The sequence below is a fragment of the Limanda limanda genome, chromosome 19 (genome assembly GCF_963576545.1).
Source record: "Limanda limanda chromosome 19, fLimLim1.1, whole genome shotgun sequence".
In the NCBI taxonomy this organism is placed as follows: Eukaryota; Metazoa; Chordata; class Actinopteri; order Pleuronectiformes; family Pleuronectidae; genus Limanda; species Limanda limanda.
The window spans coordinates 5,234,121-5,260,899 of NC_083654.1; the positions used below are offsets into that span (position 1 = coordinate 5,234,121).

Consider the following 26,779-nt stretch of genomic DNA (forward strand, 5'->3'; position numbering starts at 1 on the left):
AAAAAAACATTTGACATATACTTTGACTTTTTAGTTTGGTCCACGTCCTATCCACAAACATGGCGGACGCAGGATGTAAGAACGATACCACCGCCAGATACCAGAGTGACATGGAAACGCTTTGGCTTCACATATTGGGAGCAGTCTTGTCGTCCGTCTTCATGTACAGTCTAAGACTCACACATTTATATCGCTGGGAATGCAGCAAGCCATGTTTGAATGTGTGTGTGTTTTAAGGCAGAGGGTCCATGCAACAATCCTCAGTGTATGAGGGCAAAAAACAAGCTGGTCTGTCTTTTCCTTGAGCCTGATGTGAATACATCTGCAGTTCGTATATACTGTATATTCATGTGCATAATATTCTCCACATGCACAGATTGATTCAAGGATATATTCTTTGAGATGTCTGCATTCCAAGATCCAAGCATACGGTCCCATTGAGAAGAAGTCAGCAAGACAATGAATAAAACAAAAAGGTCAACTTTAGGTGTAACATGTCCTTCAGGTATCACTGCAGACACCACCACCACCAGGTGTCTGTGTATCCTCATGACTTATTTATGGGTGTGTCCGTGTCTTAATGTATACTCAGAGGGGACAGTGAGCAGCCCCCATCATCTCAAGGTACTTTGGTACTCATGTATGTTTATACATGTCCACAGTTCCTCATCAAGGCCTTCTCACTGCTGTTTGGCAGTGACCTCGGAGGGCGGGCGGGGGGGCTCTCAGAGGGCTTTGGCACTGGTGGTGTGGGAGACGGTGTGGGAGACAGGTTTCTGTGGGTAGCGGCTGTAGTAGTAAACCTGGAACAGAATTGTTATGTCGACCATGACCTGCAGCAGGCCGCATGTCCAGAACTGCACAGGAGCCTGGGTGAGCAGGAAGTAGCCCGTTTTAAAGGTGTCGCCACTGGTCCACATCAGCACCATCTTGATACTAGGGAGAAAGAATAAAAGGAGACTGATCAAAAACAGAAATGACTAAAACTCAATATCAAATAAAATGTCATCATTTGAATCTTTGCAGTTACTAGTGTCTATTTTTGGAGGAATATGTACGTTTAATTCCAAAATGCCCATCTTTATGTCTGTTTTTATGTTGAAATATGGCATTGTCCTGAATTATTAGTTTCCAATTACATCAATCCTGACTTTCTCTGGAGTTTGTCTTTCACACATGAAACATGGAGCAGGAGATTCTCGGTTCAGACACGTTTAAAAGAGCACAGAAATCTCCAGAGTGTTGCGGTAGGGGGTCTGCAGCAGGCAGAGGCAGGATGCAACGTATAAATTCATATTTATTTTATAATTTACAGGACTTTGTTATTAATAATGTCTAAATTACTTGTTTACTTATTTCATATCAAATTTTCCTGGGCCATAGCATCTTCTTCTCTTTATCTTGCTTGAACAGACCTTTACTGCATTTTTGAAAACATTTCCTCTAGATATATATTGACTCCACTATATGAATTAAATTTGTCACCAAGTCGGATGTTAATGACAGTAAGAAATGAGGTCAGGGAAAAACAATATCAGTCCAGGCATGTAGGGGATAGGAAATTTACCACAATAACAACCATGGGAAATTGAAATAATGAATCTTCTCAGGGAGCAGGCTTCTCATCAACTCGACATCCTGTGGCACATTTCTAACTGCAAAACTCATGAGTGTTTCTGACACATACTGAGTCGGGTGTTAAAATAACCTAAAAGTTATTATTTTAGCCCATATGATTGTAAAAGGCAAAGCACTTTATAGGTAATAATCTTTGTCCCCTCAATGGCAATGAGAAGCATGGGAACCCAACTAATGAGATGGAAAAGGAAGTCTAATGAGAGAAGACACAGGAAAGGAACGAAGCCCTTGGGTCCAAACACACAACTTTATATCATGTAATACCTTCTAAAAATAGACAAATGCACAGTATACAACTGCACGCAATAAATATGGTGACATCCCCTCTAAACATCCTGTAAAGTTCCATTAAAAGTTTTCCCGCTTGAGGTCCTGAGTATTTTCGTTACCAGCTTGTCACAGCAGCAACACATCTATTTTTCTTTTTTTGGGTCATAAAACTTTTAGAGGATACAATGTGGGCAATGTTGACAATGAAAGGACTGAGCCAGCACTGTGTCTACAATGCACCACTGTGCACGCAAACACACACAGGACTCTTTTCTAAAGCAGACTGCCAACAACAATATGAACACATGCTGAGACATTTGAAATCCTTTCGCTCAAGCCTGTCTGTTTGGTTGGTCAGCACTATTTGGTTTAGCTTTGCAGGAGATTCTTTGTCCCTGAGCCGAGTGCTACACTGAATTTGAAGGTTTATACTCAGTGTTATCTTAGCATGCAAAGTGGCTCTGGTTCTATTTATCCAGGTGTTTGCGGTACCTGTCTGAGATTTCAACATCCAACCCAATACAATGCAGGGTTTCTCCTTTTCCTCCCCTCACTTGAGTGTGTTACTGCGTCAACATGGCAAACTGAAGTCACCAGCCTAGCTGCAGATATTGTGGATAATGTAGCGATTGAGGCATAGATTTTCTAGTGACTACTTTCATATGTTGAAATGGGAATATGACATTCAGTTGATTTTAACTAAGCCTTTATCCAAATAAATATACAGCTAAAAAAGGATTGTGACAACATTGAACCATCATCAAGGCACAAGAGCGGTCATTACTGCTTTAACCATATAGAAAAAATATTAATAACTTTTCATAGTGTTCCTGATATCAATATCAACAACATGCTACCAAACAACAATAACAATAATCAGCGTTTCCCCTTTATTAGCACAGCCACATTTTTCTTAAAGATGTAAAAACAATAAGTACACAAACTTTCATGACCATTAACGAGCATATGCCTTGAAGTTCAATCCACAGTATAACGCCATGAAGACAAAGTGCAGCGTCAGATCCTAGACCGCCAAAAGAGCACGAAGAAATTAGTGCGTTTACCTAGGTGTCATCTTTCTATCACTACCGATTTGTCCAGTAAAAACCCTTGTATACTGCAATCTGAATACATTTGGACTGTGGTGAGAAGAACATGCAAACTCTGCATATCATGAAGTTTTTCTCCAAGCCGAGGAAGATAAAGTACAACAATTAATCATGAGCAAGAGGTTCATGATTCCATTATTTTCCATTTTTGCAAAGGTCACTGTTTATGCAGCCTTTAACTGTTTTAAATGAAAGTCAAGCTTTTTGCCTCCAGTGCAGGGTGTCAAAACATCCTTGGAGAAACAGTGTTAATTATAATAATAATGAAATCTATTCAGAGCCCTCTTGCTTTTTACTTTTCATATATTTTGTTTTTGTAGAATTAATTTCAAAGGGATAAAATTCCCAATTTTTCAATCCACACTCAATAAACCATGTTGACAAACTGAAAACGTGTTTCCATAAAGTTTTTAAAAACTGAAATATCTAATTTCTTCTCAAATCAATACTGTGTACAGGTACTGTTGAGTCTTCATGCCCTGCTCTGCCTTTCTGTGACTTTAAGTGTAAATCTCTACAGTTGTGTGAAAAGGAAATTGAGAAACTCATCTCGTCTGTCTCACTCCCTTATTCTCCACATCCCGTGCTCAACATTTGACCTCAGGTTGATGTTCACAATATACTTTCAATTTAATTTTCCTCTGATGTAAGACAGATCAATCAGAGCAGTAATCTCATAATAGGGTCATAACCATTAATCCACAGCGGGGTCAACTATTACCCATAAATTCACAACTGAATATTGTCACATGTTCCGATCCCTGTGGAGCCTCTGATGTAACATACAAAAATAAAAATGTCACAGAGTGAAACATGGCTGGTGTGTCAATGAGTTTTTTTTTTTTTTTTTCAGATTCCCTGCCTTTCTGTAAGCCGCTTAACAGATGTAAAGAATGGATGAGAGGTAATCTAGTGCCACCCCCCACCTCACCCTGTTGGGTTTAGTGTAACCCCAACTGCCTATCTGTCTTTTAGCCTCTTTGGGGCAAAGCTTTGCAGTCAAATATCCTTTTGCAATATTCATGCTTCCATCTTCAGCTCAGCCTTTTCCATTTGTACGGCCAATTGGTGCAAAACCTGTTATTTTCCCTTCTTTACTTTAAAATACATTTTTCGTTTTTTTTTCATTTTCACTTCTTACTTTCCCCGCAGCCTCTTCGAATGTTCCTTCAGGCTTCCATTTTCACACACTTTCTTTTTCATAAGCCCACAGCACTGCTCCATCCTCCTCCCCATCCATTCATCTTCTCACCACCACCTTCCAGCGTCTCCTCGTCTCTACACCTCCTTGCTTCCGCCTCCCCCCTGCCTGCCTTCCTCACACTCCTCTCTGTCTCTCAGTTAAGAACTTGTTAGGTCTGTGCGAAGTGACCCTCCCCCCTCGCCCCCATCCTCCCTCCTCTCCTCCCGCCTGCTCCTAGGCGGCTGCTGTCTGAGTTATGACGATGTTTTCCTGCGGGTAATGATGAGAGAGGCAGGATTCGTGTTTGATCAATTACTCCGCTGGTTCCCTAATAAGAGGTAACACGGGAGGACCGGGGAACAAGGCGCCATCATGCCTGGCTACTTATTTGTCACCTTCTCTGAGACACAGTATATAGAGGAAAGTGGTTGGAAAGCACACTGAGCTCCTGGTGTAAATGATGGGAGTGCAGAAGTGGAGCTGCTCTAGATAAGACCATTTCTAAAATAGGCTGCAGATGCACTGAATAGCTGCACTGGCTTTGAAATGTATGCTTTGAATTCAAAACAGAAACATTAAAGATTTAAAAAATTGACTAAAATGTATTTATACATTACTGTAAGATAGGATACATTTATTGGTAAAGAGCTATAGTCATTTAGTCATCAGTAATATAAAATGTGTTGTTGGTTGGCTCTAGCATTTATTGGCTATAATATTTACATGTGCAATGTAATGTAATAGTGCATTCATGTGTGGTGCTGGAGTAATCTGAATAAGTCTGCGAGTTATTGAGGTAATATACAAATTAGGGTTAGAACTGTACACGAATCACGGTTCGGTACGTTTTCGGTACAGTAGAAACAAGGAACAGAAAACATGATTTTATCTTCATTCAACCCTGGTTAACTATGACTTATCTAAGGAATTTTTACAGTGGTGTGGAGAACACTCACGCTGGGGACAGAGGTTTATAAATGGCTGGTGTGACCCGCTGGCTGAAATGCGGACGAGAGGGAACCTCCTGAGGGGGCTCGATTACTTTCAGTGATTGTTGGAACCTTTATGTACCGTCTATGGTTCAAACCCTAACTTCTCAACACTCGCTTGTCCACTGCTATAAAAACACCATTCGCTCGTTATTGCTTTGACATGGTCTGAATTATTTGCAGTCAGCAGCTTTAATGCCGCAGGGAGCTGGGTTTACACTGAACTCGTTTTTTCCTTGTCCCACTAATGTAAGTGTTATTCCCAATGTTAGTGTGTATCACTCTGGGTATGTCTGCTTGTGTACGATCCACTCGTATTTGTCTTTATAGTGACTTTGACCTTGACGGTTTCCAACACAGACTTAAATGATGAGGAGGGTCTTCAAACTCCTGTTGATCTGTGGTCGCTATGACCACAAGCCTACGACACATCTGGTCCTTTGCTAAGGTTGTCCCTGGGGAATTTGACACACACACAAATAAGTTCCGCACGTGGAACCGCGAAGGGCCCGTACCAGACATTTTCGGTTCGGATAACTGTACATTGTTTTGCCAACATTTATTTTTTAAATATCTGTATGTATGTGCATTAAGTTAGTTACATATAACTAATCTGGGTCACCTCGTTGAATGTTGAACATATGCAGAGGTCTGAAACTCTCACTTTGCCTTTGCTGAAACTCATCACTTAACTTTTAAATACAGTGTCTGAGCTGAAAGTGCATTATTATTTATTGGAGGCACTTAACTAAGTTGCACTTACTTTTAGAATTATAAAGAAACCCAGTTGTTCTGCACAAACTGTTCTGAAGAGGCTGTACCCCTTTCTGAAAATGCATATTGCAGTTCTTTTTAGGTCCTTACTGTCTGTTGCCTTTTCAATATGTTTAATTTGTTCTGTGGGGAAAATACAAAGCACACACAAAGCAAAGACATTCCCTCACAAAATAACACTGCCCTTCCATCCCTCAAACAAAATGTTCCCCCTGGAGATACAGAAACCGACAGATTCATTTTCATCTATCGCAAGGCGGAGAAAGCGTGCCCCTGGTGACAATGGCAGATGGCGGGTGGACGGGTTGGACAGATGGTCTGAAGGTTCTCCAGCTGCAGCGATCCACTGCAGGGAGCTGCGGCTGCTCAGTTCTACCGCCCAGCTACACACAGCAGCAACATGCACCCAGCCACAGGGGGGACGGCCCAGCACCACGACAAGTCAATACACATCTATAGCAGTTGGCTCTGTGTGTGCGTGTGACAGCAGCCTACAGGCTAAATAAGGTTCTGGCACTCTTATCTAGCATACTGGGACACAGCTCGGGGCCACAAGCCTTATAAGGCTGTACTTGGCTGTCTGGATGTCCCATCTCTCTGTTGTGTGTTTGTCTGTGTGTGTCCACGTGTGTGTTTTCTGTCTGTGTTGTGTAGTATTTTATTTGTTTTATGGCAGGCTGGTCAGTATCAGTATGTACCTCTGGCTCTGAAGGCCCAGGACAATCTAATTATAGTAGCCGCCTGAAAACTATTAACACAAAACCTTCAACACACTCATCATCCCCCTCGCACTGTACAAACACAAACACATGGCTCTTATCCAGCCTAATGTCCCCAGTACAGTATCTGTGTTCACTCCTTCTACAGTAGCTAGAGATGGTTTCTCTTGGTTATAAATCCAGTTTCAATTAGTTCAGGGATTCAAGAAAATGCTTTCCGTCTATTAATTATGTCAAATTAAACTGAAACAAAGTTTGAAAATAAGAAAATGTAAGAATGACAAATTGGGCCATTATTACACAGCCAGCATTAGTTTTGTTTCACTTTTTTCTTTAAATGATGGAGGACTTGCTAAATGAATGTCTGTGGCAACAAATTAAGGGTAAGAAAACAAGCCTATTCCCAACAACACTATGCTGCATTTTACATCATTACATAGCTTAGGTTTGATATCTCTGTTTTCAGTTCACTGAGTCATGACTGCTATCCTTATTATTCTGTTCTCTAGGGGGGATGAGGTGTAAAATGACAGGCCTGTGCTTTCACTGACTGTATACGAGCTGTATGGGCTTGATACATCAGAAAGGGTGAAGCCTAGTTAAGGGCTCAAGGACACTGCAAACCCAACTACACCTGCGACCTGCACCCTTTCGACAGTTCTCAGTGTCAATCACATGGTTTCCATGCCCAGATGCTTACTAAACTTTATTGTCCATTTCCCTCTAAATGGGAGCATGATTTACAAAATGAAAATCATGCTGTATTGAAGAAAACTTGAAACTTGCGATTGAAACCATTGACTCCTCAGGAAACTGTTTACTCACATTATGAATGAATTGAATGAAATTTTAAGTAGTCATGTTCTCATAGACTTCTATAGAAATTGATTTATTTTATAAACTGGTCAAATCGAGAGAATATAGCTTTTTCAGGCACTCGCTTTGGCTTCACTTTCCAGATCTGCAGTCTATCCGATTGGTCCAAAGTGAGACCCTGCCTGTTAACACCATTCGTGGAGCGAATGTAATTAGCTGGCTAACTGTAGGTAGCCAAAGTAGTAGTTAACATTTTATTTCATTATTAAAACTGCTGGTGCCTTGTCTGTCAGTGTGTTCTGTTTTGTAAACACTGAGGACAGCCAAGATGAATCATTCTACTGGCTACTTTTAATCTGCTCTGTCACCATCTCCCACGTTTATAAGGTGCTGAAGCTTTGTACTTCCAACCTGAATATGCTAATGCTGGGAAGGTAGTCTAACACTTCATATGTGACTCTATTTGGAGTGAGGACCACACTGGCTGGGTCATTAAGTTGAAGGAAATTAGTGTGATGTTTTTCTCCATAGATGTTGGTGCATGAGATCTGATGGCTCTTACAGGAAAGGGCACTCTGCTTTGCCCCTCCTGTCTGTTTGTTTTTCTCTCTGCAAAATGCATGTGCATGCTTATTTAGTCACACTGACACTCGCACATTCATTCTCTCACCTTTATCTCTCACTTCTGCAGAACTCAAAATAACCTCAGCCCAAAAAACGACCCGATCGTAACCCTGCAGCCGAGCTCCCACCTTGAAAAATACACTTTAAAACAAAATAACCCTCCCTTTATAGGATTCAGCTTCCTATCCCTGCACAGATGCACACACACAAACACAAACAGATACCTTGAATGAAGTGCTGAGGTAATGTAACCTAGCAACAGCTTGCCAGACTCAACAGGTTGTACACAGAGGGACGACACACAAACAATCAACAACCTTCTATGGCAGCGTTTATCTGCAGGCTAAGAGAGACAAAGCTTCCTGTTTCATACTGAGTGGGTATTACAGTATATATAACACTTTGAACTACAGTAAGTCCTATTTTAATAAAAGGTAAAATGATTAACACACGATTCAGTGTTTTGCCCGTGTATGTATACATAGGGCTAGATCTTGTGTTTGAACTTCATGGTTTGAATTTCAAGGGAGAATCTTTTTCATTAAATCAGTTTCTGATCGTCTGCATTTGATCCGTTGTAGCCATTACAGCCATTACCACCATTAATTAAATCTCTTGTTTCTGCCGTATCACATTCAACATCACGATCTTGCCGGAAAACAGGGTAAGCATCATGGAGGCCAGAAACTTAGATCAGTTACTTCCTTTATATTTTTGACTTCAGTCTATTCAAAATCAACACTGGCTGAACAATGGTGGAGCACCACGAGATGGCACAGAGTCAAAGAAGTTACTGATCAAAGCATCGGAGTGATGCACGTCATAGCACTGCAGCCGTTACAGGGGTTAAGAAATAATGTGTCCACCTGCCGATCGGAGCTGGAGTTGATAAGTACCGGTGACTACTGCAGGGGCATTTCATTATACCCTTTCGACTGAAGACAAAATCCAGTTGTTGGTGGGCGTTAGTGGAGTTTTTTGTCCACTGTGAAAGAGGCCTTACTGAATTAATGTGTCTTTGTTCGTCATTTCTATATCAATGACATTGTTTAGACTTGTATCTTATTTCTATGGATTTTTATTGTGGATGGGAAAGAGATGAAAAAAAATACCGCCCGCCCCCAAATTATTAGATTAATAATAAATTCAAAAATAAATAGGACAGATAGGGTAGAGGAAGGCCCAGTGCGGGAGCTGTCGAGGCCGATTAGGTGGACAGACAGCCATGCTGGAGCCGTTATCTGTCTGCTGCAGTAACCAACGGAAAGAGACATGGGAGGCAGTGCTCTGAGGCAGCACACACACTGCGAGGAAGCTCTTTCATCAGGCCTGTGTGTTCTCTGGACAATCTCAACCTCACACATCTCTGAATAAATACATTGTCACTTCAATATCTTCCCTTACATTTCTCTTAAATCACATTTCCTTCATCCTTTAATCTTATTAATGTGTTGTCAGGTTCTATATGAAATCTAACTTACGTCTCATTGTTTTTCATTGACAGTTGTACTATACGATAAGTTGTATACACTATTTGGAAAAGCTACCATCATAGATTCTGAAACTGTGTATGCTTTCAAAAATCTAGTTTACATTAAAGCCTCTAATTACAGCCTGACACTAGATGCAAATCAACAATCCGCCAAAATGATACATTAGCAATAGATACTGCACAGAGACACTTCAGAGGGCCAGTTTTCGTGTTAGCATAATAAATGGTTGTCAGGAGCTCCGTCCTGACAACCTGCTCGGCAGGTGCCAGAAATACTTAATAAGCACATGTCAGTGTTAATGATCAGAGGTGAGACAATATAATCTGGAGCTATGATTCACAAGTGTGTGCTACAGCACAACACGCCCCCAGAGCTGCCTCTGATGGAAGCTGCGCTCATAAATAATACAGCACTCATCAGGATAAAGGCGTTACGATAAATCACAGATGAAACAGGCTTGGGCGTTGATTTTCATGATTTCTCTTGGTAATAATCCTTAAAGCCCAAACGGTTGAGAAAACCACGGCCGGTAAACAACCCGTCTGATTTCAAAGAGTGTTTACACTGTGAGATTTTCAGGCTGTCGGAGACTTGGAAAGAAAACAGAATCCCACACACTGTCCATCACTTGGACTTTAAGTACAGTCACTAACAAACTTTTTGGAAATGTGACACGACTGTGAGAAAAATAAGTCGTGAGAGAAATGTGGTAATAATTTCTGCTTGTCAATCCAAAATGTAGGTCCTGGATTTCACTGGGCCACATGTCTGCTGATGGCTGATTTGGAAGAGGAGGGGCGGTTTTGCATCACATATTACCTCTGAAATATATATATTTTCATAAGTGAAACGGTTTAGAGACTTTCTGAATGCATATGTCTGCAAGTACATTACACGCACTTAAAAAATGAATTTAAATATTGCCTCTGCACTGTTTGAGCAGATGACGAAAACTTAAAGCATAAGGGAATATATGGCAATGACTGTCAAGGCCCCATATTTGACATCTTTCTGACTCTTGAACCCGTCCTCTGATTGGCTGACTGCACTTTGAGTGACATGCAACCAGGCTAATCACCGGAGGCCTAACATATTTCTTAGAATGGACTTAGTGAAAATACTTTGAGGGTCTGTACTGACCCCCTTCAAGTCATTACGGATAGTCCAGAAAATGTATTTTACACCATATGGGCCCTTTAATATTGAGTAGACTACAGTTTGTACCATGAAACTGCAAAATTAATATTGCTCACTGTACTGACAAATAGCCCATATACATCTTTTTTATGTTTCTGTTGTGGCTCATAAAGGCTAAAGTTCAAAATGAAGGGTATTCTATGAGAATATGAAGGTAACCAGCCATTACAGTTCAGTATTAAATCCATACCTCATGCCCTCAGTGGACTTGTTCTGATAATTGCAGTAGAGCTGCGGAGTGCCCAGCATTGCTTCGGCAAACACGGCCAGGAAGCCCAGAGACTCCACGAACACCGTCGAGTCCAGGAGGACGTAGGTGATGTAGGCCGCCATGAGCGTGAAGGCCAGCACGCACTGCAGATAGTCCACGAAGCGGCTCCACGACCAGAAGTAGCTCCAGTCAAAGTCTAAATGGTGCAAAACACAAGGGAAACCAGAGATGAGTATATTGAGTTTTTTACAAATAGCCACTCAAGAAGTTTACGGACAAGACTTCTGTTGAATCTCTGAATGTTAACGCTTTTTTAAAGTATAATTTCTGGTTTATATACAGGACAAAACTCTAAATGAGTATATACTTAAAGAAACTCCTCTACTTTCATAACATGTACTACATGGTGGTTGCGATTTCAGGTCACCTTATCCTTAACTGCGAGACATGTCTTTATTATCCATATGTCCCTTTCTACATTAAATTCCCTCCTTCTCCTCACTTCTCATTTTCTAGCACAGGAGGAAATAATAATCTTCTAATCCCGATTTGTCTTTTTCGAGCAGTATCTAGTTAATAAAAGGAAGCAGAAAGTACATTGCTGTGAACATTTCTAACTTCACACACGAGTTGCGAATTTTCACACGACTCCCACAACCTCCATCTTGTATTCAGGAAAGAAAAAAAAAAGATATGTCACAGCTACAAATAGGCTGTTCGAACTGTGCATGACTTGGACCTGTTCTCTTTCAGATTCTTGCAGAAAAAGGAGCAGCTTGTAAATCCAGGGTCTCGAGGGAGAAGGCTTGAGTGAAGGTAGTGAAAAGCCCTAAGAGGCAGGGGAGGGGCATGACAGTCAGATTAAGTTTCAGTATTTTCCACACAGTATTAATGGACTGGTTTGGAGTCTGGACACTGATGAATGATTGGAGACCATTTAATGCCCTAACACCTCTCATGTGCCCTTTTCCCCGAGCAAATGATCAGATAAAGATTCCGAGCACAACATCAACTGCTTCCTGTAATGAGCAAAAGAGCCAGTACTAATCACATTGTGATAATACTGTATCTCCATGCTTCAAAGCATTGACTGCCTCAGGTACTGCCCTGCTGTCGCTGATAAGGGACTAAACAAAGTGAGCAACAGTAAAAAATCTGAACATATCTTTATGGTACGGGTGCTGTGAAAACAGTTCACTTGTAGCTGCTGGTTTAATGTGAGAGCAGAGGAGATTGAAAAAGTTAATCATGGAAATCTAATCATGAGAGAAAGATGTTGCTGCCTGTCTCTTAAATAGGGTTTCTACAAGCCTCAAATGCAATAAAGCCGATTCAGTTATGTTTAAATGAGGATCTGATTATCTGAGAGGCACATGTAGGCATTGTATTGGCCTCCTGGAAAGGGCCTGACAGAGATTAAAGCAAAAAGGAAAGACAAATCATTGTTTAACAGTATTAATAAAGATGTTAAATTGGCGTAATTAAACCAAATGGTTGCGTTCCAAAGTTTCATTAAGTTGGGTGTGAAATAAAAGCATTTATGACATTTTCAGTTTATGATTGAAGGAAGTATTGTTGAGAAAATTAACAGTGATTTTGACATTTGGATGGCATTTCTAAACGAATACGCACGGGAGGCATGTATGTGTGCAAGCTCACCTGGCAGTGCAATATTCAGCCAATCCAATTGTTGAATGTAACCGAGTAAATCTTAAAGAGCAGTGGAAACCAGGTCACAGCAGTTTGTCAACCCACCACTATGCACCATGATTTACCATGGCAAAATTGTACAGTCATGTAGGATGGCTACACAATGCAGAATGCTAAACAAAAGGCGAGCAAACCGTTCAGAGTACAATCAACACTAAGACGATCCTTTGAGAGCTGTTATGTGCGCTGCTGTATAGCAGTGTTTACTCTGTAGGTATTTTGGCAGTAGATGCCTGGTGTAGTGTGGCACCTTGCTGGCAGCAGAGCCAGTGGACTGGGAATCTGGGCCAGCTAGCACCATGCTGGCGCCGTGTGATAACAGACAAACACTGGGGGAAGCAATCAAGGGCAACAAAGCAGATTTCGGCGCCAACCTGGCTGCTGAGGGAGAGCTTCTCACTGAACATATGATACATGTAATGTACGGCTCAGAGTGATGATACAACCTTAGGCTGGGAATTCACACAGTGGTAAAACCTGGCAGCAGCATTAACATTTACATTGATTTGTTTCGCTAATCTGCTGGCTAGGTAGCTAGCTTACAGTATGTTCCACCAAACTAAGCTGATCTTTGGAGTAGAGAACATGAGCTTTAACATAATCAGTGTGTATCGCACAAAACAGAGCACTGTAAAAAAAATGCTAATGCAACTCTGTGCCTGCACTGTAAATAAGCCTCTCTAAACCCTTTTGTAATCTCCACAAACAGTTTCTACATGTGAATCAGCAGAATCTGTAGGCGAGGGGCAAGAATTTGGGTCCAGAAGTCTTCTGGTTTCCCTACCTACTTTGACTTATCACATTTGAGCAGGTTTTGGATGCAGTTTGTGTTTTTGTGGAGAAACGTTCGACTTGTGTGAAGAAACTAGTCAAGTGTACATCGAATGAAACACCTGGATCTTGGCCTGGATATCTGTTGCAAACCGATTTGCAAAAGCAAGTCCAATGTATGTCTTGTTTGAGATTCCTTGTTTCTTCTGCCCCCGACCGACTAAATGAAACTAACTATTCAGATAATAGTATAAGCTGTACCTGTTAAATGCAGCTTCACTTTTTGACGGTACATAATATTGAATTGTTCATACAAAAATGCTGCAAGATGGAAACAATCGTATCCAGGATATTTTAGCTTCACGTCTGACTGGGAGGAGGTGCAGCAGCAGAATAATAAATCATTTATTTACAGCAAGGTAAACAGTGGTAATCCCTTATCCTTGTACATTTCATTCTACAATATTTAGGGCCCGAGCACAGACATCAAAGGTGTCTGGTGAGACCCTATTGAAATTGTAATGATTATTATTATTATTATTATTCAGGCAAATGAATTGGCTTTTTGAGGGCTTTAACATGCTCAACTTCTTACCAAAATTTGCAGAAAGTTAGAAAGTGGTGAAAATTTACGTATTCTGAAGGAATTTTCAATGGGCGTCGCAAAATGGCTCAACGGTGCCCCCCGAGACAGCCCGAGACCCCCGGAAGGTGTTCCCATTGACCTATCTTTATTATTATTATTAGGGCCCGAGCACAGACATCAAAGGTGTCTGGTGAGACCCTATTGAAATTGTAATGATTATTATTATTATTATTATTCAGGCAAATTAATTGGCTTTTTGAGGGCTTTAACATGCTCAACTTCTTACCAAAATTTGCAGAAAGTTAGAAAGTGGTGAAAATTTACGTATTCTGAAGGAATTTTCATTATTATTAGGGCCCGAGCACAGACATCAAAGGTGTCTGGTGAGACCCTATTGAAATTGTAATGATTATTAGGGCCCGAGCACAGACATCAAAGGTGTCTGGTGAGACCCTATTGAAATTGTAATGATTATTATTATTATTATTATTCAGGCAAATGAATTGGCTTTTTGAGGGCTTTAACATGCTCAACTTCTTACCAAAATTTGCAGAAAGTTAGAAAGTGGTGAAAATTTACGTATTCTGAAGGAATTTTCAATGGGCGTCGCAAAATGGCTCAACGGTGCCCCCCGAGACAGCCCGAGACCCCCGGAAGGTGTTCCCATTGACCTATCTTCACAAAAATCGATATACAGGTGTATCATGACCAGACAAACAAAAAAGTCTCTTGGTGCAATTGGAAAAACACAACAGGAAGCCTGCTATTTTGCATTTAGTGGCCATTTTGGCCATATTCCACATTTTTTCTTTGATACACTTGTACCAGGGTTTTCATCGGATCAACTTCAAATTGAGATGAGTGTCATCACAACAAGATGGAGATAAAAACTGACTGACGGATTTTTTTTTAATCACACGGTGTGACCGTGGCGTGGCGTCAAAGTTTGATTACACGCCATTAAAACACGATGTTCTGTAACGCGGACATACATGGACCATGAATCCTTTGATTTCAGTCTTCCTAGATCAAAGGAAACTTTATGTTTTGCAAAGGTTACGTCTCTCTCTCTCAGAACTGGTTATTTTTGTTTTTTCAGACAAAAGGCATGCAATGCTTCAAAATGGATGTGCTCGTTATTAGGGCCCGAGCACAGACATCAAAGGTGTCTGGTGAGACCCTATTGAAATTGTAATGATTATTATTATTATTATTATTCAGGCAAATGAATTGGCTTTTTGAGGGCTTTAACATGCTCAACTTCTTACCAAAATTTGCAGAAAGTTAGAAAGTGGTGAAAATTTACGTATTCTGAAGGAATTTTCAATGGGCGTCGCAAAATGGCTCAACGGTGCCCCCCGAGACAGCCCGAGACCCCCGGAAGGTGTTCCCATTGACCTATCTTCACAAAAATCGATATACAGGTGTATCATGACCAGACAAACAAAAAAGTCTCTTGGTGCAATTGGAAAAACACAACAGGAAGCCTGCTATTTTGCATTTAGTGGCCATTTTGGCCATATTCCACATTTTTTCTTTGATACACTTGTACCAGGGTTTTCATCGGATCAACTTCAAATTGAGATGAGTGTCATCACAACAAGATGGAGATAAAAACTGACTGACGGATTTTTTTTTAATCACACGGTGTGACCGTGGCGTGGCGTCAAAGTTTGATTACACGCCATTAAAACACGATGTTCTGTAACGCGGACATACATGGACCATGAATCCTTTGATTTCAGTCTTCCTAGATCAAAGGAAACTTTATGTTTTGCAAAGGTTACGTCTCTCTCTCTCAGAACTGGTTATTTTAGTTTTTTCAGACAAAAAGCATGCAACGCTTCAAAATGGATGTGCTCGGGCCCACCCAGTGCTGCTTTGCAGCCCTAAAAATTTTATATTATTCTTGTTACAAGTTGAATCACATTTGATACTGCTCCTGTATATATTTATTTTATATATATATTTTTTAGATATATTTTTAGTTATTATTATTATTATTATTCAGGCAAATGAATTGGCTTTTTGAGGGCTTTAACATGCTCAACTTCTTACCAAAATCTGCAGAAAGTTAGAAAGTGGTGAAAATTTACGTATTCTGAAGGAATTTTCAATGGGCGTCGCAAAATGGCTCAACGGTGCCCCCCGAGACAGCCCGAGACCCCCGGAAGGTGTTCCCATTGACCTATCTTCACAAAAATCGATATACAGGTGTATCATGACCAGACAAACAAAAAAGTCTCTTGGTGCAATTGGAAAAACACAACAGGAAGCCTGCTATTTTGCATTTAGTGGCCATTTTGGCCATATTCCACATTTTATCTTTGATACACTTGTACCAGGGTTTTCATCATTATTATTATTATGATTCAGGCAAATGAATTGGCTTTTTGAGGGCTTTAATTATTAGGGCCCGAGCACAGACATCAAAGGTGTCTGGTGAGACCCTATTGAAATTGTAAGGATTATTATTATTATTATTATCAGGCAAATGAATTGGCTTTTTGAGGGCTTTAACATGCTCAACTTCTTACCAAAATTTGCAGAAAGTTAGAAAGTGGTGAAAATTTACGTATTCTGAAGGAATTTTCATTATTATTATTATTATTCAGGCAAATGAATTGGCTTTTTGAGGGCTTTAACATGCTCAACTTCTTACCAAAATTTGCAGAAAGTTAGAAAGTGGTGAAAATTTACGTATTCTGAAGGAATTTTCAATGGGCGTCGCAAAATGGCTCAACGGTGCCCCCCGAGACAGCCCGAGACCCCCGGAAGGTGTTCCCATTGACCTATCTTCACAAAAATCGATATACAGGTGTATCATGACCAGACAAACAAAAAAGTCTCTTGGTGCAATTGGAAAAACACAACAGGAAGCCTGCTATTTTGCATTTAGTGGCCATTTTGGCCATATTCCACATTTTTTCTTTGATACACTTGTACCAGGGTTTTCATCGGATCAACTTCAAATTGAGATGAGTGTCATCACAACAAGATGGAGATAAAAACTGACTGACGGATTTTTTTTTAATCACACGGTGTGACCGTGGCGTGGCGTCAAAGTTTGATTACACGCCATTAAAACACGATGTTCTGTAACGCGGACATACATGGACCATGAATCCTTTGATTTCAGTCTTCCTAGATCAAAGGAAACTTTATGTTTTGCAAAGGTTACGTCTCTCTCTCTCAGAACTGGTTTACCTTGAATTTCTAATGGTATGGCTAGGGTATGAGTTTTGTCTCCCCACAGTCACCAAAGTGCTTGCTCACTGTGGTAACTGTTGGGTTTCTCTGCGATTGTTATGGTCTCTACCTTAATATTGAAAGTGCCTTGAGTTAATGTTTATTGAGATTTGTTGCTATAGAAATAAAATTGAATTGAATGGTTTGGGTTGTAGATCTAACGACCTAATCTCATTGATTCGGGACATAATTGGAAAGACAAAATATGCATGAGCACAGCTTTACTTTCTCATGATTTATTTCTCTGTTCTTCAAATAAAAAGAAAAAGGATTTCTTAACCTATGCCATTTCCAGGACTGGAGTTGGAAGACAGTTAATATATGAAATTGCTACTTAATGTGGAGGGCAGGGACTCTGCGAAACAGGACACGTTTGCTCAAAAAAAGCTAGATTGTAATTTTGACATCCTGTACAAGTCCTTGTCTCAGCCTCATGTTTTAGTAATTGCGTTCCTTCATGTCACAATGTTCTGTCACTATATCTTAATCTTTAATGTGCAGACTTTCAGGATAAATCCACCTCAAATTCTGAGCAGTTATTTGTGCATGGAAACAGAATCTTGTACATGTGACCTCATTCACCATTGACCAAAAAGGGATGTTTATCACAGAACTGCACCGCAGATATATCCTGCCACACACAATCTCTTGCTGAGCCACTTGTGTACCCTGGAGCATTTTCCTGTTCCCCTTTCATCCCTGCACGGTGTAGCTGCGGTGGCTCTGTGTGGGCACAAACTGGAGCTGCACACAACAGACTCCCTGTGGTGGCTAAACATCTTGCACGCAGCTCGGTCTGAAGTCCCACAGAGTCGTGGTACGTGTGTAGGAAGACTCAGGTCAGAGACTTGGAGATTTCAATTGCTTGTTTACCTAGAGCTCCTAGTCAGCGTCAGTTAGGCCTACTGAAGTCTACGGGGAAAAGTGAAATAATGGCTTGCCATCACTCAAAAGAAACCCGTGGGAGAAGCAAGAAAATTATTATGAAAGACAGTTATAGCTGCAGGGAAAATTGAACTCGAATTCAACAAGCTGTACTTTCAGACATTTGAATGGAGGACTTTGTCACAATGACTAATGGCCTTTCACTGCCGAACACAAAAGTACTGCAAAGTTTCTGTACTCTCACCTGACTTAATTATATGTCTTTACTTTAAAATGGACTCAGGCTAAACGTTAGGACTCTATCTGCCCTAAGGGAGGGAATAACTGCACCTACAGGATAAAGTGATTTATTCCAAAGTGTCCTTCTAAATGAAGGTACAGACAGAAACCCCTGAGGGACAAAAGGGAGAAATGAGTCATTACCAGACGGAAGAAAGTGTACTGCAATGTAGCCGAGTAACATCATTACACCGACCCGTCTGTGGTACAGGACCATTCAAGCATTGTGACATAATCTACATAGCTGAGTTTAAGAATTTCTACCCGATTCGTTTTTGAGCAACTCACTGACAGTGCTCTACACTTTTTGTAAGTTAGGTAACGAAATGGGTTATTTTTCAATTTAGAACGTATAAATTCCATTGTTTAAATCTGTTTTTTTATAACTTCAGGGTGGAGCAAATGCTTCAGATGAACTGAGATAAAGAAATTTAAAAAAAATCTCAATTTGGTGTTTTACCACAAACGTGTTAATGCGATGTTCTGTCAAAAAAGGGTTCTGAAGGTTGTTCCATTTTACACTCAACTTTCCTGGATTCAAGACCATTTTGGAAACAACCATAGAGCAGAAACATCTATAAGAGCTGTTCAGTTTTACCATTAGGTAATATTCTCAATGTAATTTGTACATAAATTTGGTGCAAATGTCCCCATGTTATAATTTCCTAGTGACCATATGAGTTTTGTGTTTGCTTTATCACCGTAAGTACCATTTTTAATGAAAAGTATAATGCTAATATCCGAGTCGAAAGAGAAATGCCATGTAGATGGATCTGCAGATGATCTGTCAAAAGACAAATTGAGCTTAATCTACTACATTTCACATTGATCCGTTCTCTCAAGACGGATATTAATACCAGGTTTGAACAGAGCCTGATTGGGATAAATGTTGAGAATGACAGTGAATGAGGATGTGTTGTTAAAAGCTTCTGCTTCTTTGGAACAAACCTGAAACCAGAGGCTCTTTTGCCTTTTGCATAGAGAAAATTCAATCTTTAAGCAGAACCTTATTTGAAGGTTTGCTTGCTGAAGTAAATTCATTTTTCTGCTGCTGGAGATTTTGAAAAATCCAATCTGAGTTTGTCACATAACTACAAGTAAAGTTTGACTCAAAGTCTCGACTGTTATCTAACTGTCGCTGCCAAGAGTTTATATTTCCTCTCACTTTTCCCCCCTCCATCCAAACCCATTTACCTGGACCTGAGCGATCACCAGCATTTCTGATTCTGACACAGCCAAATGATCTGATCTTTTAATCTCTTTAAAGGATTGCAGCAGGCACTCATCCATATAAATCACACTGAGCTGCAATTACACCAGGACAATACCCCCGTTTGACAACTAAAACCAGACATGCTATAAGAAAAGACGTACTGTACAGTGCAGATGTGGCCATTAGTGTGACTGTAGCTACATAGCCACAGGGCTTCTCTGAGCCTATGTCGACTTTCAGTCGCAGGATTTTAAGCCAGCTTTCAAATCATGAGGCACAACGGCTCAGAGCTCACAGCTAGGAATACCTATTAAGAATCCATCCTTATTCAGGCATGCTATGAAGTTCTATTAAAAGTCAGCAACATTGTGTTTTTCTATCTGGGGGACAAACGCCAGCTGTTTGATGGAGACGCAGGGTGTTATAATGATTCTGCGCTGCTGTGAGAACAAATATGTGTTACCTAAAGCATACATAAAGGGAGCAAACTGAGCAATCAGAGAAATGCACAGGTTGAGATTTTCTCCTGCTGACTAAACAACACTCTGGTGAGTCACTGCAGAGAGCTAAAACGTGTAGCTGCCCCCCCGACAGCTGCACACTCATACCGGTTTGATGATTGGTTGTATTGCGAGGACCCTGAACCTGACCAGAGGTTCTGCAGGCCCCTGAGTGAAGCTCTGTGTCTCACAAATTCTCAACTTTTTTCACTATTTATTCCTCCTGATGAGTGTTTTAACTCTCTCTATAAATAGTGGTGTATAACATGCTCATCCTTCCTCTGATATTACTGCTAGTGGATCAATGAGCAGGTGCACACCAGCAAAGCTGCGACACAGGAACATGACTTTCTGTCAATTCTAATGATGCTTGGCAGAGCTGACTGATCGATGAGCGTTCAGAAGAAGAAGCTCGAGCTGCTGGGGCCAGATTCAACATGCAGGGAAATTGAGGCGGCCGCCGCCAGGCAGCACCTCACCTGGGCACCGAAGAGGAGCAGATATCCTGCTGCTCCTCTGATGCCAGAAGACAAGTGAGAACTGTTCTGACTTTTCAGATTCTGTTGATCTTAAAAAGGATTGAAAATATCCGACAAATTAGCAATAAATGACCTAGTCATCATTGTACATGATTTTTAATAGACATCAGAAAACCCTGAGCCAAGTACACTCTGTTCAATTATTGTTTCCTACTGCCATCTAGTGTCTATACCAGGAAAAACAGCCTTCTCTCCAATAAACCTGATTCGATACAACATACTCAGTCTGTCCAGTGTACACTACAGTATCAAGCTTTGGCTACACAGGCAGTTCAATCAGACGGGTTAAGAGTGCACAGATTATTGATTAGTTGATCATTTCAACAAGCTCAAACAAAACTTGCTTTATAGCAGTTCCCAAACCACAGATTTCTTGACATACCTACTATAAAAAGGGACGTGATCTTTAAACCAAGTGTAGTTCAAACAATGTTTTAAAAAGCCAGTTAGAAGAAAACACAGATTTAAAAGTCATTCGCAATACAAAAGAAATCAACCACGAAAAAGAGTTTCATTCACAGTTCAGGCAAGGATAAGATGCAGACACGCAGGTTTAGGTTTCATCAAACACGCAAAAACACACTTCAGAGGAAACAATTCATGCATCTCAAACCACAACTACTAAGCATAACAGTAAGTGGTGAGTGGATAGCGACTGCATTATATCAACAGGCTAGTCTACTGTTAATCAATGTTTACTAATGAATTGATGATTTCAGCCTGAACTGTTATTTCACATAAATGACAGGTTTAAAGCCAGAAGTAATACATGCAAAGAAAACTCATCCACACAGGTTTGTCACTGCAGATCAATCCATCATTAGTACGGAGGGTGTGAAGGGCAACATGCATCGGAAGCATCACAGCAGTGGCAACAATGGAAGCATTCATCAATGAATGCAGTAAACATGTGGTTGATGGCATTAGTGAACGTCGGTTAATGTCGGGCGGCAGCGACACTGGGTCATCATGCATGAAGACAGGGGAATGGAGAGGGACAGGCGAATGAACTACAGCTGATGTTTCATTGCAGACACAGTAAGTTCTGTACATACCCAGAAAGAGCCTCTTAGGGATTCTGACCTCCTCGTCCTTAATGTCTGTCGCTACAGACAAAAACAAAAAAATAAGAAGGAAAAAAAAACAGGGAAAGAAAAAATAAAAAGAGCTTGGTTTTGTTTCTTTCTTTCTGCAGATCCAGAGCTGACCCCTGATCTTCCAGGTTAGTGAACATGGGCATTACTCTGTAATACTCAGACATTTCAGCTGATCGTAAGTGGTGACACTGAAAGAATACTGATGGTCTGATGCCCTGATCAGTCATATCATTGTAGGGAAAAATAGTACAAAAGGTCTATGGAAGAGCAGCATTGATTTTCAATAATCGCTAGTACCTTTGCCCAATTAAAGGCCCTGAAAATATATTTTCTCAATTAGCGTCTTACTATTAGCTACATGGGACAATGTGCGTACAATATATGAATAAAAATAATACATTTAATTACAGCACTTATACAGCACTTTTCAAGCTAGTCCAAATCAAGAAATTAAGTTCCAATATAAATAAATAAAAATTGTAATAGGTTAGTTTAAACATTTTTGTTTATATGACAGGAACAACTTGAGTAGAAAAAACACAATTTAGACTGCCAATGTTGTTGGGTCACTGTAAATCACACCACGTCAACACGTACGGCGTTATTGATTCAAGTTAAATATTAACAAAAAATACCGAAGGATTTTACACTTAAAACTATTATATCTTATTTAATCATGAACACTTTAAGTCATCAAGACTAACATAGGATTTGAGTCCAAGGTTTCACAAGTTGTAGATTACATTTTGGGAAATGCGTTGGCTTCAGCTCATAGCGTGGAAACTTTACAGTAGATATGCTAGGATGTGGTATTGACAGTAACTCATATACTGTATATTTTTCAAGGAGTTTATCTAGAAGCTGTCTGGGAAACAATAGTTTTAATGCTGCGCTTGTTTCCTGTCTCTGGTTGGGGAGACGTCTAAATGACGCTGCACATTTTCCTCTCCGAGTGGAGATGACCACAGTTTTGGGCTTTGTGCCAGTTTCTCGGTGATTTCGGGGTATTTTGAAATCACACAACTCATTTGTACTACATGTCCCTATGTTCAGACTGCCACAGGAAGCACAGACATCCAGTCTTGAACATACAGTGTGAGTAGATGAGGGAAACTCGAGCTCTGCATACAACATATCCTGCAGCCTTGGAGGCTCCTGCCTGACAACTGTGGGCTGTTCCCTACACAGGCATGTAAATGCACCACAAAGCATGTCGTTTTTCCACTTGCAGGTTACTGAATAGCTTTATGAGACCAATTAAATGCTAGTTGATTTATATCATACAAGTTATGTATGATATTTGTTGTTTGTGCTTTGCATTGAGGTGCTAAATGAAACATGGTCAATCTGCCTTCTCATTTTCAATAGAGGGGGAAGTGGAATTCTAAACCCACAAACATTAGAGACTTAGGAAGCTTTGCAGTATTTAAAACTCAAGCTCTGGCTAAAATCAACACAAAATTGTCATCAATGACAGCCTTGGATTATTGGATTTTTATGTTTTGTGGTGCGTCATGACATGTAAAGCTCACATTGATGGCCTCTATGTATTGTGTATGCGTTATAGTGCTGTTGTTGTTATCATTATTATTCTCCTGTTTTACCTACACAGGGATGAGAGATGCAATCCTTGTAAAATAAAGTTTTAAAAAAATTATGTTTTTGTTTTAATCAATTTCCTTCCGTTTAAACCAACACATCCTGAATACCATAGGTGCTTTCAGGTGTGCACTGGAAATTCTCCAGAGGGGCTGTAACTCTCCAAGTGAGAGGCTCTGCAATTTCTGCAGAGTTTCTCTGGCTATCCACCTAGTAAAAACTCCAATGAGAGAACACAGCAGGAGATCATCCCCAGGATTCACTACATGCGAGTGGGTGTGTTGATGACGGTTCATATTTCACACAGTGACAAGAAAGTTAAGAGAACATTTGAGGGCCAACAAAAACAAAAACATGTGATCTCCACAGCGGAGTTAACCCGGAATCGATGTGTTGTTGTGAACGCCTGTACTGGTGAATCTCCTGCTGTGTTTCTTCACATGCGAAAGACAAACTCCAGATGAAGTCCTGAGCCTACTGGTAGAAATTCTTTAGGATTTATGTCTGAAACAGCTTTCAATACAGACCCTGTGGACATTTACACTGGGGAAGAAGGGTAAGGTTATCTATTAACACCATGCAAGCAAACACACCCTTTCTCAACAACCATCAGTGCACCTGCCTACATACTCTCTCCCTCAGGCACATTCATACACAAACAGATCTCTAACACACATTCTCTCTCAGTCAATCCCACACATAGCCACTCTTTTAATGCAGAAACACTGGAAGAGGCCCTGTATTGGATTTCTGACCTAAGAAGGAGCGTCTCTTGGTGTTGAGTTCAGTGGCCATGCGGACGTTGGTGCACAGATTGAGCATGATGAGCATGGTGACGATCATGATGATGCTCTGCCACAGCAGCAGCGTCTCGAAGTAGCGGCCAAACCTGAAGAAGAAAAACAGAGGAATGTTTAGACAACATTTACCTTGGCAAGTCTTTGTTATACCACACTTAATATTCCAGTTTACCAAGTGTAATTGTGTTGAAGTCAACCTGAATGATTGTATTCAGCTGCAGCATATGCTACTTTTTTTATACCTTGAAATATAATAGAAAAATCTCCAAAGGTTTACCCCCACCACAATTATCTCATTAGGATTCCTGGAGCCAAAATGGACCCCACAAGTTTCATACAAATACACAGGGATTAAACATTGTTTTTATCAATTTTACAGATCTTTAACATTTAACAGGGCATCAAAGGTGGGGACATTGCTATAGCCCGGGGATCAGCAACCTTTACTTTCAAAAGAGCCATTTTGCCCCCTCTTCTACCAAATAACATTTGTCTGGAGCCTTATGGACACTTGGATGACACCACAGGAGCAGTAAGGAGGCCTTTTGTCTGTTGTTTTTTTTGGGTTGAAAAAGTGGTAAATAGTTACTTCAATCGTATTGGATTTGGCTGCAACACTGTTTACCCCTGAAACTCCAAGTGTTTTGTGGACTCAAACACCCCCCCCTCCACCGGCATAGTGGTGAGCAGATAATGAGTGAATTTATATTTTTGGGTGAACTGTCCCTTTGAGTCTTGATATGTAGATTACATAAAATTAATAATATGTATGTGAGCATCAAATTGGCCGATTCTAGACTGATGTTTTGTCCTGCAGGGAGTGATTGATTACCTGAAGAGGATTCTCAGGATGTTGGCCACCAGGAGCACCAGGCACACGTAGGTGGAGAAGCCCTCAGCGTTCTGTGTCCGGCGGATGTCTCTGTACTGCGGGATGTAGGGCACCAGGCCGCCGAACACCATGGCCCCGGCAGCGACCCATGACACTAGCACGTTGAGGACGAAAAGGATCTGGTCGAAGAGCTCCTCGTCCTCCATGTTTCAGCCGCTGCTCACAATGCCTGAGGATGTGAAGTGAGATCACCTGTCTGTCTCTGGCTCTGTGGAGACTGTCCTTAGGTGTCTGTCCTCCTCTGGCTCTGTGAGGTGTCTATCCGCATGTGTCTGTCCTCCTCTAGGTCTTGGAGGTGTATGTCCTCTGGCTGTGTGGAGACTGTCCTCAGCTGTTTGTCCTCCTCTGAGTCTGTGAGGTGCTATCCTCAGGTTCCTGTCCTCCTCTAGGTCTTGGAGGTGTCTGTCCTCTGTCTTAGTGGAGACTGTCCTCAGGTGTCTGTCCTCATCTGGGTCTGTCCTCTTTTGTCTGTGTGGAGACAGTCCTCAGGTGTCTGTCCTCCTCTGGCTGTGGTGAGACAGTCCTCAGGTGTCTGTCCTCCTCTGGCTGTGGTGAGACAGTCCTCAGGTGTCTGTCCTCCTCTGGCTGTGGTGAGACTGTCCTCAGGGGTCTGTCCTCCTCTGGGTCTCGGAGGTGTCTGTCCTCTGGCTTTTTGGAGACTGTCTTCAGGAGTCTGTCCTCTTCTGAGTCTGTGAGGTGTCTATCCTCAGGTGTCTGTGCTCCTCTGGGTCTTTGAGGTGTCTGTCGTCCTCTGGGTCTTTGAGGTGTCTGTCCTCGTCTGGGTCTGTGAGGTGTCTGTCCTCTTCTGGGTCTCGGAGGTGTCTATCCTATAGCTCTGGGGAGACTGTCCTCCAGTGTCTGTCCTCCTCTGGGTATCGCAGGTGTCTATCCTCTGGCTGTGTGGAGACTGTCCTCCGGTGTCTGTCCTCCTGTGGCTCTGTGTGAAGGAACATCCGTGTTTGACGAGCACACCTCCCACCCCCTCACAGGGACAAAGCAGCAGCTAGTGCCACGCCATCACAGACACAGTGAGGAGACACGACCCCGGGCGGAATCTGGGGGACAGCAGACAACAAGCAGAGTGTGTTAGCCGATTCACTCACAGAGAAACTAATGTTAGCCTGGTCGCTAAATTCAAGTCTTGATGCTAGCTAGCGTTGTTTAGAAAGGCTGCACACAACTCAAGAGGAGAAACCCCCCCCCCCTCCACTCGCTTCCTGACGCTGTGTAAACAGCCCTCGTTTTGAAATCAGCGGTAAACACGGAGTAGCACTTGTAAACTAGTTTCTGCGCAGCTCCTCTTTGGTAACATTACTCACAGGTTATTATCTGACCGGTTTGCTCATGTTTAATCTCCGGTTTCAGCCGACACTTCCTGAAACGTCACGCGCCCACACAAAGCGTCATCAACCGAGTCAAGATAGTTCCTGACCAAGTCTGTCTGAATCGTTTTGGAACGGCGTCAACACACATGACAAAACATGTGATGACAAAACATGTGATGATGAACATATCAATCCAATTTGTAAAACATGGCTTTTATACAATCTGCAGATACGCGGATATTGGTCATTCTCGTTTGTTTTGTGGACATGCTGATGAAACTTCCATCCTTTTGTTCTTCTTGGTAAAATAA

The 26,779-nt window shown here is 41.3% G+C and overlaps 1 protein-coding gene across 1 annotated transcript in view; it reads right to left on the reverse strand.

Moving 5' to 3' along the window:
* Positions 1-725: 725 nt before the first annotated feature.
* LOC133026201 (solute carrier family 66 member 2) overlaps positions 726-26,779 on the reverse strand; it is a 29,386-nt gene continuing 3,332 nt past the window's right edge. Inside the window, exons 2-6 of the mRNA XM_061093069.1 lie at positions 25,084-26,198; positions 24,207-24,340; positions 21,811-21,861; positions 11,003-11,219; positions 726-936 (exon numbers count right to left, since the gene is read on the reverse strand). Coding sequence (XP_060949052.1) covers positions 726-936; positions 11,003-11,219; positions 21,811-21,861; positions 24,207-24,340; positions 25,084-25,289 — 819 coding nt within the window. The 5' untranslated portion in view covers positions 25,290-26,198. The remainder of the gene's footprint in view (positions 937-11,002; positions 11,220-21,810; positions 21,862-24,206; positions 24,341-25,083; positions 26,199-26,779) is intronic.